The 18,952-nt window shown below is 40.8% G+C and overlaps 1 protein-coding gene across 1 annotated transcript in view; it reads right to left on the reverse strand.

Moving 5' to 3' along the window:
- LOC120502029 (VPS10 domain-containing receptor SorCS1-like) overlaps positions 1-18,952 on the reverse strand; it is a 141,722-nt gene that overhangs the window by 12,550 nt on the left and 110,220 nt on the right. The window contains exons 17-21 of the mRNA XM_039709043.1: positions 14,971-15,157; positions 10,961-11,094; positions 8,982-9,105; positions 7,893-8,005; positions 5,460-5,591 (exon numbers count right to left, since the gene is read on the reverse strand). Of these exons, the coding sequence (XP_039564977.1) occupies positions 5,460-5,591; positions 7,893-8,005; positions 8,982-9,105; positions 10,961-11,094; positions 14,971-15,157 (690 nt within the window). The remainder of the gene's footprint in view (positions 1-5,459; positions 5,592-7,892; positions 8,006-8,981; positions 9,106-10,960; positions 11,095-14,970; positions 15,158-18,952) is intronic.

The following is an 18,952-nucleotide window of genomic DNA, read 5'->3' on the forward strand; positions in this document are numbered from 1 at the left end:
CAAAATTAGTTTTGGTCCTTAACTGAGCCTCATTGACTTTATCTGCTTCATTTGCAGAATTAAGCATGATGTGCAAAAATAATTCAGTAATAGGAACTATTCTTCATGTATCATTTTTCATCAAAGGACACATAATGAATAATAATAACAGACAATTTGTGAATAAAAAAAAAGATATTCCAATTTAAAAACGGAACAAAACAAAAATTAATTTGGCCGCTCTTAGCATTTTGTCAGATTTAGGACTCTAAAAGAACCATGTGAACCAAGAAGCAGAATTATCACTGAGAAGGGCATTTTCCCATACCTTTATTGACTTTTGAAACCCCTGGTGTAAATTATTTTAGACTAATTGAATGTGATTCAACTCTGCCAGTATGCACTAGCTAAGAATCTTAATAATTTCATAGATACTGTGTAAAGATCTCAACTAATGAGTGCTACACTTCTATTCAATTCATTGAGCAAATCAATAAACAACTAAGGAAAGAATTAGGCACATTGATTTAGCAGGAAGAAACTTGAGCCAACATTGGGAAAGTGAAGTGGGAGTCAGGGCCAATGTGGATTACTTTAAACTGTGCCACTTGCCCTGGATAACCTTGGACACTTCACATGGGGCCTCTAAAGCTTGCTTGCCTTAGCACTGAAAAGAGCACAGTCACTGACTTCCTGGCTCCAGCAGGAATTTCTGCAGATCTTTAATGAAAGATGCTAAATTCAAGCTGCTGAAGTATCCAGGGACTCTGTGAGAGCACGAGGCAGAGGATATTCCTGTCGTTGCTCTGGGACAAGAATGGAACAGCAGATATGAACCCAGAGACCTGGACATAAAAGCCAGGATCCACTTTTGATGAACAAAGGCAACCAAAAACAGTCTTGAGAATCAAGGGCTGCCCTGTACTCTGAGCAAAAGATGAGGGAGAGAGGGCTGGTAGTCACAGGGCAGGAGTTAACTCAAAGGTATTAAGACAAGAGATTTACACAGCCTCTCCTGCAGCACACAAGTAGATATTAAGAAAAGCTGGCTAAAGAAAAAAGCCCCTGGTACAAGGTGTTTTGGTTCACAATATTCCATTCTCTCCTCATCTGCCTCTACTTCTTAATGCTGGTCCAACCTCCCCTAAGTACCAGTGGAAGACTTGATCTTCATTCAAAGGCACAGATGTTAAAAAAAAATCTCTCCTAGTAAACATTAGATGATTTGCCCCATATATCAACCTCTTCCTGGAATTTAATTTCCAGGAATGATTGGCACAATTTTCTGTAAGAATTGAAGGCATTCACTGTCATGATCTTGCTGCTAAAAATATTTTGGTGATGGGCACACCCAAAATACATTAGAGGAAAGAAAAGTACTGAAAGCTAATACACTGAAACACTAAAGCTTAGCAGGGTGGGCAAAAGAAAACCCCTAACTCTAAAATAAGATAGAAGCTCCATCAGCTGCAAAGAAGCAGATGTAAAACTGAATCTGCTTTAAGGAGAGAATCCCAAGAGGTATATCTTTACAGACTTCCTGAATGCCACTCTCAATGGTTTTAAATTCACAAGAGGTATTTAATCTTTGCAGTTCATCACTACCCATTTGATGATCAGTCATCCATGTCATTTCCCATCTTTTTAGCTGGATACAGATACTGGCCACAGCTGCAACATATTGAGTACAGTTGGCTACCAACCAGCTGATGTTACCATTTGCCAAAGTCTCCATCGTGCTATATTGCTGAAAGCTCTTCTCAGAGAAGAGATTAATGGCCTCAAATGTCATTAACTATTTGCTCCTACCCCTGTTTTGCATTCTTTTACAGCAATTTTGAATAGGCCAGTGAAAAGCACCCAAATGGAGAACTAAAGAGAAATTCAGGGTAACACTGAAACCTTTACTTGATATAAAAACCTCACTTCAGAATTATCATACACCTTCTGCTTACATTTCATTTTATTAAAAGAAAATGCATTTGTTACATTTGAGAAAAAGCTCCCACTAGGAAACAACATGGAAAGAAGATAATTTGTGAAATGCATAAATAAAAAGATAACCCCTCGGAATCCTCCTACAGAGTAAAACCGTACACTGAAATAAATAATCATAACTGCCCTCTACTGAATTTTAATTACAATATTTCCCACTGAAAATTCATTTTGAACTGTATTTGTGCTAAAAATAACTCAATTTCTTGAAATGTTACTCTTAGAGATTTGCCTTTCACTGAAGAGAAAGAAATTTGAGATTTAGCAGATCTGAATTTTGGAATCATCAAATTCACCAACCCCATCCATAAAGATGGTGAAACAACTGCATTCCAGCCCAAGTGGCCAGTGGCAATTCTGAGTGGCTGTTTTGGAAAATTTGGGATATTTCAGTGTAGTTTGGGATATTTCAGTCATAGTATGCAGATCAAAGACCAGTGTTTGACAACTGCCAATTATTTCTACATTTTTAAACAGAGTGGTAGTCTGTCCTCAGCTACTGTTAAATGAAGCAGAGCAATCAAATGACCCAATTAAAAAAGAAAAAGAAAAAAAAGTACACAATATTCCTGTCATAAATACAAGATTTTACAAATGTGTTTTGGGATTCTGCAGGATGAAAAGGCCTTTTGATTTTTTAGGAAACTGTGAAGAATAACTTTGCACTGACTACAGAAAGTGGAGTGGATCAAGCACGTTTTTTGTATTTATGTATTAGGTGGAATTGTCCTATGTTGCACAATGAGAAACCTTCCCCAGACTCACATGTAGCAGAGTTTTGTCTGGCTGTCAACAGCAGTCAAACTTTTTAAAGGTACTTTAGTCTCCAATGGAAAAAATTAGGAATGCAGAGTTCCCATTTCTAAATGCAAACAGATATGACAATAATTGATTCTATGTATACATAAAAAAATAATTTGGGACAATTGTATGAAAGTGATATATCAAGTGAGGAAGAAAATGACATTTACCATCTGACCACAGTCTCAAAGAGAGCATGAGACACAAATGCACTATCCTCATGGAAAACTGCATGGAATTGTACATTTGTCAAGTGGGGCACTACTGCAGTCCCCTACTACTGGCCTACTGTGTTCAGACTCATCAAACATGAGTGGCACAAAGGAGTATTACTGACTTTGACAAATGGGAAACCAAGACCTAGATTGTCAAAGCATAGTGGACATCTAAGTGCCTCTCAAGTCAATGGGAATTATGTACCTAGAGACGCGTGGCTGGACAGAGGGACCTAAAAGTATGTCTACAAACCCAAATGAGTACATATCAGATAAAAACAGAACAGCTTAATCCACTTCAAGGGGAAACAGCAAAATATAAGCCTCCCGTGGTTATTAAATATGAATGAGATTTACTGGTAAATGTGAAAGTCCATGAAACCACATACACCCCTCCCTCATGGTTACTCATGGCAGAGCAGTGGTCTAGCTCAGGTGATGAGGAAAGGAACCTCTGTAATGAAGTGCTTCCTTAAGGAACCTTTTTCCATCGCAGTACTTGTGTAAACTATTCCCATTTTATTCCCTACACACTTGGAAGTTTCTCTTCTAAATTAGAAAACATAATTCAGAACTGCAACTCCTTTGGGTCTGCACCTGCAAACTGGCAAGCTCACATACGTGCCTTTGAATAGCTTATTCCTTGCCCATGATTACAGAACAGACTTCTATTCCTACCAGAAAAGAGCAAATACATTAGAAGTACCTCAGAAGCAACTTAAGCTTCTTAAGCTATAGCCATGAAAAACATCTGCTCCCAATACTCATCCCAGCAACTTCAAGCACGAGGAGAGGCTGTGGAATGAGCTCTAAGACACTTTGGGCAAGGCATAGTGAAGGATCACAGGCAAAACAGATGACAAAACAGGAGCAGTATCAGAATATGCTTCACAGCAGAGGGCAGACTCCCTTGGTGGCCCTTGGGCAGCTCTCACAGAAAACCCCACCATTTTCTGCTAGAGTTACTAGGAAGAGGAATGCAGCACCCACAGATGAGAAAGAAAAACATTCTGACCATCCTGGGTTTTTTTCAAAGAAAAGAGCTGGCTGCAAATGGCAAATAGTTTCTCTCTCCTCCAAAGGTTACCATTTGGACCCTGCAGGATGCCAGAGATGTTGATGGAGTTAAACTGAAAATGACATTTCTTCTTGTCCATAAAAAGGGTCGTGAGAGCACTGCCAGGGGTTGCTTTCTCCACAGTCACAAAGACTCTGTTTTTACAGGAGAGAGGAAAAGAGGCATAAAAAGAGGGAGAAAGAGTAAGTTGCTGAGTGCCAGAAGGGAGCTGGGTCAGATGTAAACTTGAAAGTTTATGGACTGGCTTCCTTGCCAATTTATGAAGGAAGTGAGGAGAAGGGAAAATGAAGGAGAAAAGGAAGGAAAGATTTGGCAGAGCAGTAAATCTCCATTTTTTTTGTTTATTACATGGGTGGTGAAAATTTAAGAAGGTCATTTGTCAAAAGAAAAGATGACAGCTAGAAATGCTGAGCAAGGGAAAGCTTCAGAATTTGGGTGACCTGGAGGTGTGAGGCTCACAGCTAAGTCAACATGGGCATGGAGTATGGGAGGCAGAGGTACAGTGGTGCTTCCCTCAGGGCCAAAGTTATCTTTGCCCCTGGAATCTGAGTTAATAAGCTGAGAGACAGCAAAGGAGCTACGGGACAAGAGAATATATTTTAGTGGTGCACATGGCAGTGCTAGGTTAACAATTAAACTCGATGGCATTAGAGGTGTTTTCCAATCTTAACAATTCTACAATTCATAGTAATTTCAGGATTTTTGCCCAGCACAGTGTTTTATCTTTTAATTACAATCCTGCTAGGCCCATCTGGTTGGCAGGACCTTTTGGGTCTGCAGAGAGAGAGTCCTTCAGTCATCATAACCTATTTCAGCTGCTCCCAGAGAAAACAGTCCACAGCGACTCAGCCCCACTTCTGGCACCATGAAGAAGGCAGGCAGACTCTCCAATCCCATCCCTATGCCTTAAACTAATGAACTGCCCAGGTTTACCACCCAGTTCTGTCCTCCAGTACTTTCTGAACTCTTGACAGTGTCATAAACTTTGCTTCATGAAGTTACTCCACATTTCCTGTTGTCAGGAACTAATCCCCCAAATCCTTCCTTCTTTCTTCCTGCTTCCATGTAGTAAACAGGACTTCTAAGGGAACAAAAATGGGCATCTAAACTCCTAAAGAGAGCTCCAAAGCCTGTTTCCAATGCTGGGGAAAGAAAAAACCAAAAAATCTGCCCAAACCAACCAACCTCCTTTAAAAACCAGAAGCATAAAAAAAAAGCCTAAAGAGGATGTATGTGTAATATGTACCCCAGTGAATCAGATGCATTCCTACCATAATTATCAGTTCTAACCATATACAAATCCCATGTACATACAGATACAGATATCTCATATATACACACAGACACAGAAATGCATACATACACACTTCTCCCAGTAATGGACACGATACCTGCTCGAGGTTTGCTGCTGTTCTTTTTTTTTCTCCTGTGGCATCTTGATATGGTAAAATGAAGAGTTCAGCAGATGTGGGGAGGCCAGGGAGCACTGCAACCAGAACATGCTTGCTGGAAATACCTGTAGCCTGATACAGAGAAATAATGGAGACAGAAACAGTGTGGATGGCACTGAATGCTGAGAGCTTCTTCAATAAGGCATCACAGTACTTTCATTGTGTAGGGTGTATCTCGTATGTCTCATTGGCTGAAATTTTTAAGTTAGGACTTTAATATCCCTAATTTTGACACATTAGACAAAATTCAGAAGAAAAAGTACCTAAAGGCAGTACTACCAGGATCATCTCCAATCTCATGTTTCAGCTGAGGCTACAAAATCAGATTGCTGAGTTATTATCCAGAAAAGGACCTACTTTGGCCCTCAGGAAGTTTTGTTAGCCAAAGGAAGGAGAAACATAATGCAATGAATCTTCCTCCATTGCCGTTCTGTTGTGAATTATCCACCAAAGGTACTTAAATCTCAAGGGTTTGATTTAACCTGAAGTTTTCAAGTGCTGCACTTAGTTGGTCACTTTTAAAGAGGTGGGGAAAAAGTGCCTTCAGATACAAGGACAGATCACAGATGCACCACAGAGATTCCCTTGCAGTAAGGACTTGGAAGCCTCTCAGACATTAACTGGACCTAAATCTCAGGAATTCTTCTCCATGGTAGTTCAGGAGCAAAGACATGGAGGAAATGGTGGATGCAGGACAAAAGGTCAGCAAAACTGATCATAAATCACCATTTTCTGAGCCTGTCCTGTGGATAACCCAAGCTGACAGTATGGGGAAACCCTATGGAGTCCCCTCCACCACACACCAAGGAAAAGCATGAGTCTTTGTCCCTTTTTTAATTTTGCTTTGTTTTGTAAAGTGGATTTACGAAAAACCCTTATAAATACATAAAGGTTTCTTATATTCTTTATGAGTATTCTGTGAAGCCAGGGCTTACATTATTTGTGTTTGCCTAACAGGTTGCTTTAAGGTGTCAAGAAAGACACAGTATTGCCTTAATTTTCAGAGGCTGGGAGATTTTTTTTTTTCAGAAGTGGAAGACAGTAATCAGGAAACCAATGATGCAAGCAAATAATTATGATCAAAACAAGAAACAGGATATTTTGTGATAGTATGAAATTATCCCTACTCAGAGTGAAGATCAGATTTTAGTACAGAACTATAATTTTGTAGGCAGAATTTTATCCTTGTCTAATGGTATTCTGTAATAAGAATATAATACTTTAATAAAAGTTCATAAAAATTCTATAGCACAGCTATAATTTCCTATTGAATTATTTAGTTATTTGGCTCATTTTTATACCTTTTACTTAATTGCTGTAGAAATCTACTGGGTTTATCTTTAATTTTTACAGGAACTTCTCACAAAGGCTTGTTTAAGGTGAATCATTTAGCTATATAAAGATGGATAATTAGCTATCAATTTTTATTTTTTCAATCAAATAACAAAAAGACTCTGTTTTCACTGCTCTGCTTTTGGAATGTAGCCTTGGTACTGTGGTTTTACAGTTCTTTTTTTATGGCTTGGTTTTGCTTTATTGAGATGTTTATATTCTGAAAATTCATACTGAAGATAAATGCATCCTTGAATACTTGATACAGATATAAATACACCAAAAGATTAAGCTCCAGAAAAATGCTCTTTTTTCCCCCTCTCCTCATGTCTTTTAAGAAAATTCCAGAAAAAAAACCTCAGAAACAATCCAGACAGGTTTGTGCACCTGATTAGCACAGTTTTTCTAAAGTTTTTGCACAGATGATGCTACAGATAACACTTAAGCTTGCTAATAACATTGACAAGCGTTTTGTCCTTTCAAAATCTGAGAATCTTTATTTTTTAAAAAGCAGAAATATTATTTCAAACAATTCCTTGCACTGTTTTTCTACTGAGCTGAGAAACCCCAGGTATCTCTTCTAGCTCTTCTTACTTCCTCAATTTCAAATGCAAACCTTCAGCTACACTAGAATATTTTTGTGACATTGTGTTCCATAGAAAGAACTTCAGAAAAAAACAGCATCCAGTCCTGCCCTGTGAGACTCATTCTATATAAAAGTCTTAAAGTACTTGCTGTGGTGCTCCTCTGTGTTGCAAAAATTGTTCAGTTTTTGGTCTCACAAGTTTCCTACAGCATATTTGCAATTCCATTAGAACAGTGTTGCTTTACACTGATGGCTGACTCTGGGCACCAGATTGTCATAGGATGAGATCATTTCGCCAGTCTAAAATTTAGGATACTGGCCTAAAACATTGTCAATTCTCCATTTCTGGGTAATGGAAACAAAGAGACACTTTGAGAGAACAGCAGATCCAGTCCTAATGAAGACACAAATCAGGAACCAGAACCCTTGTAACACAGGCTGTGCACACAGCTTACCTCCACCAGAGCCCTCTTGATTACTTTGCTGATGTCCCTTCTCCACTCTGGGATATCTGGGTTGTAGTCATCAAGGTTTGGAGAGAACGATAACCTCAGGGACTGAAATTTCTCTGCAGACACAATGGCAGAGTGGTGAGCAAAGACTGAAATGCCTCAATGCCAAATGAGGGGGCAGAACCTTGTGAAACCTGGTGCAGCTCATGTTTTGCTTAATCAGTTTGCAGATGGTGCAGAGACTGAGGGAATCCAGCAGTGCACCTGAGAGACTCAGTGAGAGCTGTGAAGGATCTGGGAGATTCATCACTTGAGTGCTTTGGAACTGAAAAAGTGATCAGTCCTTACTTGAGTGGATGAATAGCACTGCAAAGGGAGCTGTGTTGGGAATGTAAATGAAATGTTACCTTCAATTTGACTTCTGGAGCAGGCACACCCAGGGTAGGAAGCTGTGACTGGACTCTCACAGATGTGCCCCAAACCTTAGAGATCTTAATTGGAAGGGAACAGGGATAAATATGGGGAGAGGACTAGCCTTGGAAAATGTACCTCATCTCTGTTGCTGCTAACAGAGCTGCCCACATTGATCACTATCAGCTAAAACTGGGATTCCCAGTGGGTTTTAGGCTCCATCTACACTATATGGCATTTGTGTGCCCTAACTGCTTCTGACACATGAGAACAATGTCAAATCAGTACAGATTTCTGTGCAGAACTGCAGCACACAGCATTGATTTACCTTTTAAGCTGAGCAGCTTTTGTGTGAGTTAAGAGGCCTCTGCTGGCCAAGAAGGGGGAAAACCAGCTTACAAAACAAACTAACATTTTGACAATCATGTAGGATGAACAAAGTGATGGAGCACACATAGAGGGCTCTGGGAAGGAGATCAATGTTCTGCAATCATGTCAGCCTGCACTAATGTCAATCCATGGCCTTCAGAGATACTACACTGGACTGGTAACACTGGAGCTCAATTTATAATCTCACTCAAAGCATTCTGGAATAAAGAACTCTTGTTGCTGCCAGCTAACTTCGCTCTCTAAATGTTGACTATGAAGAATCCTGTGTGAAATAAAAGGGGAAGAACTCACCATAGACTGCAATGGTCTTTGTGTCCTGAAGAATGGTGTTTCCTGCTGAGACCTGAACAGTGATGGTGTTCATCCCTTCCACAGAAAATGTGAATGTGATGCTCCCTTCCAATGTGATCAGTGGCTGCAAACACATTATACAAGGAAAAATTCAGTTAATTTGGCTGGAAAGGAAAAGCAAAAATGAGTTTGGCTCTCTAACCTTTTGGGATGGTTTGAGGAGTTAGTTCCAGATTGGAAATTTCAGACTCAGGAGGGGCCCTGTGAGATAGCAGCTGATTTCCTAGGAAGGGCACAAATCCCAGACTGGGATGTCCTCCTGAAGCTCAGAGTAAAGTACCTATAATTCCCACAGGAGCTATGTAAGATTCCAGTGCTTCCTTCCCACTTGGCATGTTGGTTGTTCTCGATCCCATGTTAAAATGCCCACCTTTGCTCACTCCCAGAGAGGCCCAGATCCTGAAATAAAGGCCTGCAACACTCACTGCTCAGGTAGCACCCTCCTTTCCTAAATCTACTGTAAGTGCTTTATTTAAGGTGACTCAAGGGGGTTGTCACAGAACCAGCCAAATTAAGATTTCACATTTGCTGTCCCATGTTATCCTTAGATGCAGACACACAGGTTCTTTTTACTTGCTGATGCTTGAGAGGACAGAGATCCCTTCAGCTGTGAACAAGTTCATCAATGAGTTGTGTCCTCCAGCAGACTCTGCCTTAACTTCTCTTTTCACTTGTTAATGAACTCTGAGCGAGATCTTCAAAGCACCCAGTATTAAGTCAAACTGTTGCCATTGTAGTCTATAGTAAAACTCACACTTCAATGAGAACAGAATTAGACCAACCCTGATCACTTAGGAGCTTAGGAGATCAGAGGGAAGGTTAAAAGGTGACAATCACAGCCTGTAAGTATCTCTAGGGGGAGATGATTGCTGATAGTACAGAGAGTTCTTTAATCTACACAAAAAGGCATAGCAAGATCCAACAGCTTGAATCCCAGACTAGATAAATTCAGACTACAAACACGGTGCATGAGTTCAAAGCTCAGAATAATTAGCTGTGGGGAAATAGTTGGAGGAGATGGTCAGAAGGAGAAGCAGTTCATTTTCCATCATCTGAGGAAAAGTATTAATGCAAACAACAACAACAACAACAATAAGGTGTCAGGTCCTGCCCTAGTCACAAAAAGTTAAAGCAGCAGGTACTGATCACACTTTACAATCTGCGTTATACAGAAGAAAACAATGTGTGATTATGAAGGTCCCTCTTGGCTCTACAAAATCCATCACAACCTCTCCCCTCAGAAACTAATTAGGGTTTCTGGGTACTTTAGCCACAATTATATAACGTTATAACGTTATATAATTGCAGTCTTGGTGTGAAGGAACAGTTATAACGTCTGTGCAGATTTACCAAGACTGCAAGCACAAAGGCAGCAGAATGTGATGGGGGTTACTCTCATATCTGAGCACAGCCCTGGGCAGGGAGGTGTGTTGGGAACCATTTAATCCACCCACAGCACATGATAATAATGTCCTTTTGCACACGTGGCTTAGCATAGGTCAGTTCCAGATATAAAAACAGCTTCAGATTGAAAGATTGTTTTCCTAAAAAAAAGTCTTCCAAAGCCCTACTTTTTTTTTCTTGTTGTTATTGAAGAAAGGAGGGTGAAGAGAAACAACAGAAACTCTTCCAGATTTTGGTTAATTATGTTCACCTTGGAGGGAATTAAGGAAGAAAGCTATTGACAGCTTGCATGAAATAGCAATAAAGCCTGCAGCTGAGTCACAGCCACAAACACAAAGCACTACTTACATTTCCATGTCAGTACCTCCAAGGCCCATCAGTATCCCAGAATTTGGTGTGTAATTTTCTTGCATATGTGACTACACAGAAGCATTCCCAGATCCCTCTCTCCCTCCCTCTTCTGTCAGAGAGCTCCTCCAGGGTTATTTTGACCTCAGTCCATCAGGAATACAAACCTCTGTGTTGTTGCCAAACCACCAGACATAAGTCAGTGTTCCCACTTGGCTTGGCCACAGCACTGCTGTGGCGTTGATCTCCTTGTTCTTCGTGGTGACAAAGGGCAGAGATAAGTGAACATGTTCCAAGGGGCCTGCAGAAACAGAAACAGAAGGGGAGTTCTCCATCCATCTGAAAAGTCAACCTGGGTGGAATATCCAGTGGTTTAAGGAAGAAAAGTCTTCCCTAAATCACTAAGGGACATGGCAGAATGTTTTGGCTTGGTACCATTTCTAGACAGGAAGGCTTAAAACTGTTCCTCAGAGAACAGGAGCCACCCCTGTACCTGGAGCTGAAAATCTTGGACTCTCTACTGCATGAATGTCACGAAGTCAGGAGCTTATGTGACTTTTACAATAGTGACAGAGCCCTGTTGTGTGAATGTGGCCTTCACTGGGAAGACAGAAGAATGTGCAAGACAAAGGGCTTCAGTAGACATGAACCGTCTTTGCTGGAAAGTGCTATGATTTGGTAAACTTCAGAAACTCTTTCTGAAGGCAGCTATTCACTGAGTGCCTGCACTTATTGTTACCTTATACTCTCTCCTTTTCATCAATAAACTCTTTTATTTCTTCAGTATAAACAGAACATAATTCATTCGACAAGTGACATTATGCCCAGGGTTACACATTTCCCATCTTCTGGAAACAGATGGGCCTTTGTTGTTAAATCTTGTTCTATAGATTATTTTTAAAATGTGTTCTGACTGTTCACTAAGAGAACAAAGCAATTGTCCTGAGTGACAGGGAAAGAAAAATAAAGAAACCTCAGGTCACATGAGGACATGGGTTCCTCAAACAAATTAAGGCCACATCTTCACATCCTGTATGTGAGCTCCCCAGTGATGAGAACCACAGCCACAGCCTTGCATTGTCCATATGGAGCTGAAATCCATTCCTAGATGTATTTCCAGGGAGGATCTTTCAGGATATACCCCATCCATGAATCACCACTTAGACCTTGATTTTCAGCCTAAATGAACACCACACTCTGGAGAAAGCATCCTGTATAACACAACAGGCAGAGTGAGGGAAAAAACTCTCCCAAATCAGACTGTATAAACAATGGCAGAATAAGGACCAGTGTTCCTGATTTATTACTGAAGTGCATCTTTCCCTGGCTTAGACACAGCCTCTGCTTAAGCTGAAGCAGCCCAATTAAGAGTTATGCATGATCAGATTAACCAAAGCCTGCTATACATGAGACCATGGCTTGTTTTGCATTTTATAAACAGCAGTCAACACTTGGAAATTCATGAGATGCCACAATTGCACCCTTGTGATTTTAATGGCATCCTCCTGCTCAGATCCATTTCCATCACCACGCTGTTCCTGCTTTCAGCAAGACCCTAAGACCTGAAAAATGGCAATTTCCCCAGCTAAATGCAGTGACAACTGTAATGATGGAGCCCATGAAAAGTCTGATACTCTCCAACATTACTGCACCACTGCTCTGAACAGATCCCAAATGATCCTGCAGGGCACAGAGTGCCCAGCACCTCCTTGGACCTTCCCCACACAAAGGCTGGGACAGGATATGAAAGAATGGCCCAAGGAACCCAACTCTCCCTGAGCATTTCCCAGCACAGCTGGGGCAAGGAGGCTGAACAGCTGAGCTAGTATCTGGCCAGCAGATGGGGATAGCTCACTCTGGATAGGCCCTCCTGGTAGGAGACTGCTTTCTCCCAGGTAAGCTTGAAGAGGATTCAAGAACATTAATTTCTGAGCTTCATGCAGGGCTATGGAGGCTATGGCCTTCACCTGTCCCAGGGAAAAAGTACTGTACAAGCTCCAGAAAACTGAAAGGGAGAAGCTTCTCAAAAGGCTCACTTGCACAGGTGATGTTATTCTGAAGCATCCAGACAAATCCAAAACTAACTTTTCAGGAGAAAATTTTGACATTTCAGGACAGCTAAGAAACAGGCTGTTGGCTTGAGCAGTTTCCATACCACAGTTTATATTGTCCATCCAACTCAAAATGCTCCTGTCTCACAGTAACCTGCATTTCTGGATCTCTGGAGCACCTGCAGGAAAGACACTGCTTCTGTGCACAGGCTGCAGCAGGATGAGGAGAGCATGGGATGAAGGCTTTGCTTTTATCTTTGAGACCACAAGCACCAAGGTTCAGTGCCTGCAGTTTTTTCCTGCAGGAAGAGTGCTGGCCACAGGCAAGGAAGGTGCTGGAAGGCCCAGACCTGGCTGCAGACACTCATGTATTTACCCTGTAACCAGGGATCACCCAGTTTGTAGCTGTTCCTAAAAGTCTGGATGCTCAGGCTGCATATTGCTTGCCTGTGGATCTTACAATACAGCATATGTGTCTATTTTAAGGACAGATATTTTTGCCAAACTCCCCAAAGGCCAACCTCAAACACCCCAAGCAGAATACTCAGCTGAATGGCCATGCAAGCTTTCAAACAGGATTTAGGAACTTTTGTGGATCAGGGTGTTAGACTCTGGAGGGGGCTGGATCTACTCTACATCCCTGTCCTCAGCAAGTCTCTCTGAATGGCACAATGCTCATTTGTAAACTGTGCTGCAGTCCCTAATTCTTGTCATGTAGAGAAAGGTGAGACATATCCCTTTGAGCTGTCACTTCTCCAGGGAGTCTGGCACACATAATCTGGGCCTGGCTGCAATGATCACTCAGTGTTTAAATCCTGTGCTGGCATTACCTATGCAAAACACAGAAACATACACTGTCAGCTGCTAAGTCACACAAACAAATCTGAATATTGTTTATTTCTTGTACAGCTCAAACAATCAAAATGGTTCATAAGCCTTCAGTATCTCAATAAAATGATTTAGAGCAGCTGTAGACCAGAAAGATGCTATGAGTGAGTGAAGGCTGGACACCTGCCAGCAAAGGTGTTTTTGAAGGGGGACATTCAGGTGAATATTTGCTCCTGCTCCTCTTGTCCTCCTTCATAAAAATCCCATCTCCCACACTCCTGCCTCCCACTGCTCCCATCTGTTGACACAATGGTTCTCCATTAAAGAGCTGCTCTCCTAACCTGAAAAGGCAGCTTTCATGCTGTGTGAACTAACCCCAAAACTAGAGGTAAAGTGTGGGAATGTGCCATATCATCTACACAATATGTGGAGTTAGTTTGGTAGATGGTAAACAATATTTCTGTAAACATAACTTGAGGTTTTGGAATTTCCTTTTTTTCTCGGTTAATCTGGCACAGAGGCACACAGTGAAAACATAAATAACAAACGAAAACCCCACTGTATAAAGAAAATTATGGCCTCAAACAAAATCCATTAGGAATGTAACAAAATTTTGATAAATAAATTGATCCTTTAGGTTCATAACCATGAGCTAGAATAAATATGAAAGGATACAATGTTGGTTTTATCCAAGAACTTGGGATACATTTCAGTCGTAAATCAGACACAGATGAAGTATGAAAATGTTAAAAAGAATAGCAGAAAAGCAATGTGAGGATACTTTTTTTTTTTGGCAGTACTATTTAATACAAAGATTTTGGTTCCTATGACAACAGAAACACTGAAAAGCACTGGTTTCTATCCCAGAGGTGGGTGTGTTTCATTAGAGGGCAAGACATGCTCAAAGTAAAATTCAAAGCTTTTAAAAGTCATTAAAAAACACTGGGTGTCTTTGTTGTTTCTGGAAGTGTAAGCTTGATAATGAAAGTGCATTTCAGAAAGGGCTGGACAGTCCTTTGAGATGTCTCCCAAATTAGACTATCCAAAACTAGAGGCAGAATATGATTAAAAAAGCAAAAGCTATTGATTAAACTCAATAATCTTAGAGGTCTTTTCCAACCTTAATGAATCTATGTTTCCTCTCAGTCTGGAATCAACAGTCTGTCTGGAGGACAGGTGAACACTCATCAATTCCCACCACTCTGGGCCCAGCTGCCAAATTCCAAATGTCACCTCTAGCTCCAAGTAATAATTCTAAAAGAAAACCAGCAGCTAACAAGGGGTATGAAGATACATACATGTTACATGCAGGTAGAGAACAGCGCTGTCAGATCCCAGGCTGTTTTCCACCAGCACGGTCACCCGGAATATGCCCACGTTCTGGTAGATGTGCTTGATCCCATCTTCTGTTGAGCTGAGGTTGGCATATGACACAGCGATGCCGTCTCCAAAATCCACCTGGATCAGGGATCTCTGGAGGTCTCCCTGTGGTGGAAGAGAAAGGATCAAAACAGATTCTGTTTTGCTTTTGAGAGATGGGATCAGCAGGGTGAGCGAGACCAGAGGAAGAGCCTGCACTGACCTGTCAAACAACCATGGCTGCTAAAGATCCCTCCCTTTTGTGTGAGATGCAGCATCTTGCCTTACCTTTGAACATCCTCACCCCCTAGGAAATCCCCCTCTGGCTCTGCATGGTGCTCGTGCTGGCTATGTTCACATTGCTGGCTACTGCTGTGGAGCACCTCCCCAGCCTGGTGCACTGAAGCAGTGGCCACTCTCTGGAATGATGGAAAATGAATAGCTGGTCATTAATAACCTTTCAAAAAAATGGATGAAAGGACATTTCATTTACTTTGGGTTTTTTTTTTTTTCCTTTTCTTTCTTCCTTTTTCTCCCTTTTTTCCTTTGAGAGATACAGTCCTCTGGACTCAATTTCCCTTCTGGAATAAAAGGCACCCATGTGAATGGATAGCATCAGGCAAGTGTCCACATCAGAAAGAGATGTGAATGTATGTGACTATAAGAGGAAATTGTAACAGAACTTTTATATTCCTCATGTTCTCTCAGTCTTTTTATAACTTGTGAAGGCAGAAATAGTGGAGGCTTGCCTGAATGGAAAGCAAAAAGAGCAGAGCTATACCTGATGGTGGCAAGAGCAACAAATTTTCTCAGATGCTCTCTTTTAATAGACTAAAGTTGTTTTTACACTGCCCTGGCACCCTGCTGGAAGCTCTGTTGCTTTCAAATAGATGAGACAAAAATAACTGTGATGCTCTGTTGTGGAGAATCCCAAACTGAAGGTGTGGCAGGGGAAATGGTCTTAAGAACAGAGTTCTGTCCTTTGTTGAGCTGAATTATTAGAAAGATGTGCAGATTCAAACATGATGCAGTGCTTTGGGCACTCATGTCTGACTGAGCTAACAGAAGCCACCAAATGGGATTTTCTTCCACAGCCAGAAGTGAACACACACGACCTCTGAACATCTTTCAGAGGGGGATTGTTCTTATCTCAAGTCCAGTTCAGGACTCAGGCCAAATACAGAGGTCTCTGAAGTACCCCCTGATGCTCTCCCAATGCCTCCAGGTCCATCATTATTAGGGTTTTAGTTGTCTTTTCCTACTCAGAAGGAGATGATGTCTTTGAACAGCAAAGCCATGCTGCTAGGACAAAAGCTTTTCACATGGTTAAACTGTGGCACCATAGTGACCCTGCTGGATTTACCAGCTCTGAGGATATTCAAGGCCATGCAGTTGAAGTTTGTTTCAGGTCGTGGAATATTCCTCCACAGATCTGAGGTAGCAGCAGAAGATGAAAAGGGTGACAGAATAGCCTCATTTCTGCAACTGTCAACATTTGTGCTCTAATGAACCTTTTTTATCCTCTTGTCTTCATTTTGTCCATAACCGTGAAACTCACGCTGTCTACAGGTGTATCCAGGGAAAGGAGCCATTTCTAAGGCATACAAGATTTAGATTTCAATTCCTAGGTAGAGAAGATGCTGACAGAAGCAACTGAAAATCCAATTAGAGAAGAGCTTCAGCTGCTGTTCCCCCAGTCTTTTTTATTTGTCTTGGCCTTTCCTGTTTTAAAACCTTTTGAACTGGAAACACATTTTCCACTCAGTAAGATCCAGGCTGTAACACTCCTCTGAAAACACCACATTTTGGAAATCTGATATTAAAAATTCTAGCTTAGGAAGTGGAAGAGAAAAAGCAGGAAAAAAAAGAGACTGTATTTTGACTTGTTCTAATATTTTATCTGTACCAGGTAAGTGCACGGACAGACTAAGACAGGAAGAGAAAGCAGATGAGCCAAAATCCAAACATTTCCCACACAGCCCACACTGATTTAAACCAATCCAGCTGTCACTGTCTCTTGTCTCCAGCATCTCTCCAGAGCCACTTGCAAGAGGTTATTTTACCAAGAGAAGTTTTGTACTGCAAAAATTTGATGTCTATCCATACATTTTGCAAAACCCCCTCCTGTTACTTTTTTCAGCTTCTCCTTTATTATTTTGTCAGGCTCAATACTCCACAATAGGATTTTGCTGAAGCTTTTAGCCCAAATTTGGCAGATGCAAAACTCTCTGCATTACTTGCAGGAGACAGACACTGCTGCTGGAGTGTTTTCATGGATTAATTAACTGTGTCTTCTTTAGGTTGACCCCTTTCTCTGCAATCTTGATAAGGGCTTTGTGCAGCTAAAGGCTTAAACATATGCTGAGCTTTAAGAACGTTTAGCCTGAAAAGAAGCCCTCATAACTAAAAGCAAGTTTGTCAAGGCCCCATATTAAACCCTTTACTTACCTAGACAACATTAGTTACTAACATGTAAATCAGAAATTTACTGTTTTCTAAGAATTTTTCTCATTAAATGTCCAGGTTTTTTTCAGGCATATACAAAATATTCCTCTCTCCCTGCTTCCTGGTCCTGCCTCCTAAGACAAGCACACTTTTTTCCTGCATCCTGACCAAAGAAGCCTTGAGTGCACACAAGCCCTGGATGTTACCAAAAAACTGGGAAGCTTCCTGCCTCACGGGATATCAAGAAACATGCCATACAGTTTGCAACAATATTTTTATATTTTGATTACTTTTATGCAGCTCTCAATATTTTGTTGCATGTGAGATGTGAGACCAACCTAGCAGGATTCTCTCTCAAAAACACCACCGGAATCTTGCCCTGAAAGTTGTAATAATGCATTTTCCTTATTGACTTTGAGTATTTGTATCTAAATCGAAGTATTAAAAAATGGAACCAACACAGCTCAAGATTTATAATTTTGCTTCCCATGTTTCAGATTTCATTTTTCAGTCTTTAATTATGCACCGACTTCTGTGTCTTCCTCAGAGATGTTGACAATAGATTTAATTATCCTTTGCAAGATAAAGACACGGCTGCTGTTGGAGAGTTTTCATGGATTAATTCATTGTGCTTTCTTTAGATTAACCCCTTTCCCTCTTTGGCATTTTCCTGTCACCAAAAGAAATCATTCATCAAATATATTTTTACTGGAACTGAATATCTACACATGGCATACCTTTAATCTAGATCTGTTTAAAGCATATTCTTATTTTTTACCAGATACTCAGATCCAATTTCATCAAGAACTTAAAAATATGCTTTCCTGTGCAAATCCCTGCTTTCAGAGAGATGGCCTTAATTTTTCAAATCAGAAACTGAATAGAAAAGTGCCTTTTAGCAGGGCAAATAGCTTGATACTTTTCACATGTACTTCTTTTTCAACACCAAATAGTGAATTGTACCGATCACATCATTCATCCTGACTGCCAGTTGTGCCAGCTCAACTCAGCTATGAGCTCTTTTTACAGTACTAGATCTTCTGTGCCCCACAGGAATCAATAACAGCCTCTCAGGATTATGCAGAATAATTCAACTTGCGTGACTGGAAATGCATTACAAGACTGTAGTGCTGTGCGTCATTAGGAAGGCAAGGTCCACTTTCATACATTTTCATGGAATTTCAACAATGAATTTAAAAATGCATGAAAGGCTCTGATTTCTCCCAACCAGCCTGTCCTCATCAGAAAATGCAATTATAATTCAGAAGACAATAGTACAGGAGAGGGTACATGCTGTGTTATTTGTGTGTTATTAGAGGAGTGTAGTGCTGCTAGTAAGATAAACAAACGTGATTCAGCATGTGCATTGAAAGTTAGGATGAAGGTTTCATATTTCTGTAATCATTACTAACAAACTTGTGATATCAAAAGAGGGAACAGTGGGATACTGTGAAAAAAAATACAGACTGTGCTTTT

The sequence above is a fragment of the Passer montanus genome, unplaced genomic scaffold, assembly GCF_014805655.1.
Source record: "Passer montanus isolate IOZ18808 unplaced genomic scaffold, ASM1480565v1 scaffold21, whole genome shotgun sequence".
In the NCBI taxonomy this organism is placed as follows: Eukaryota; Metazoa; Chordata; class Aves; order Passeriformes; family Passeridae; genus Passer; species Passer montanus.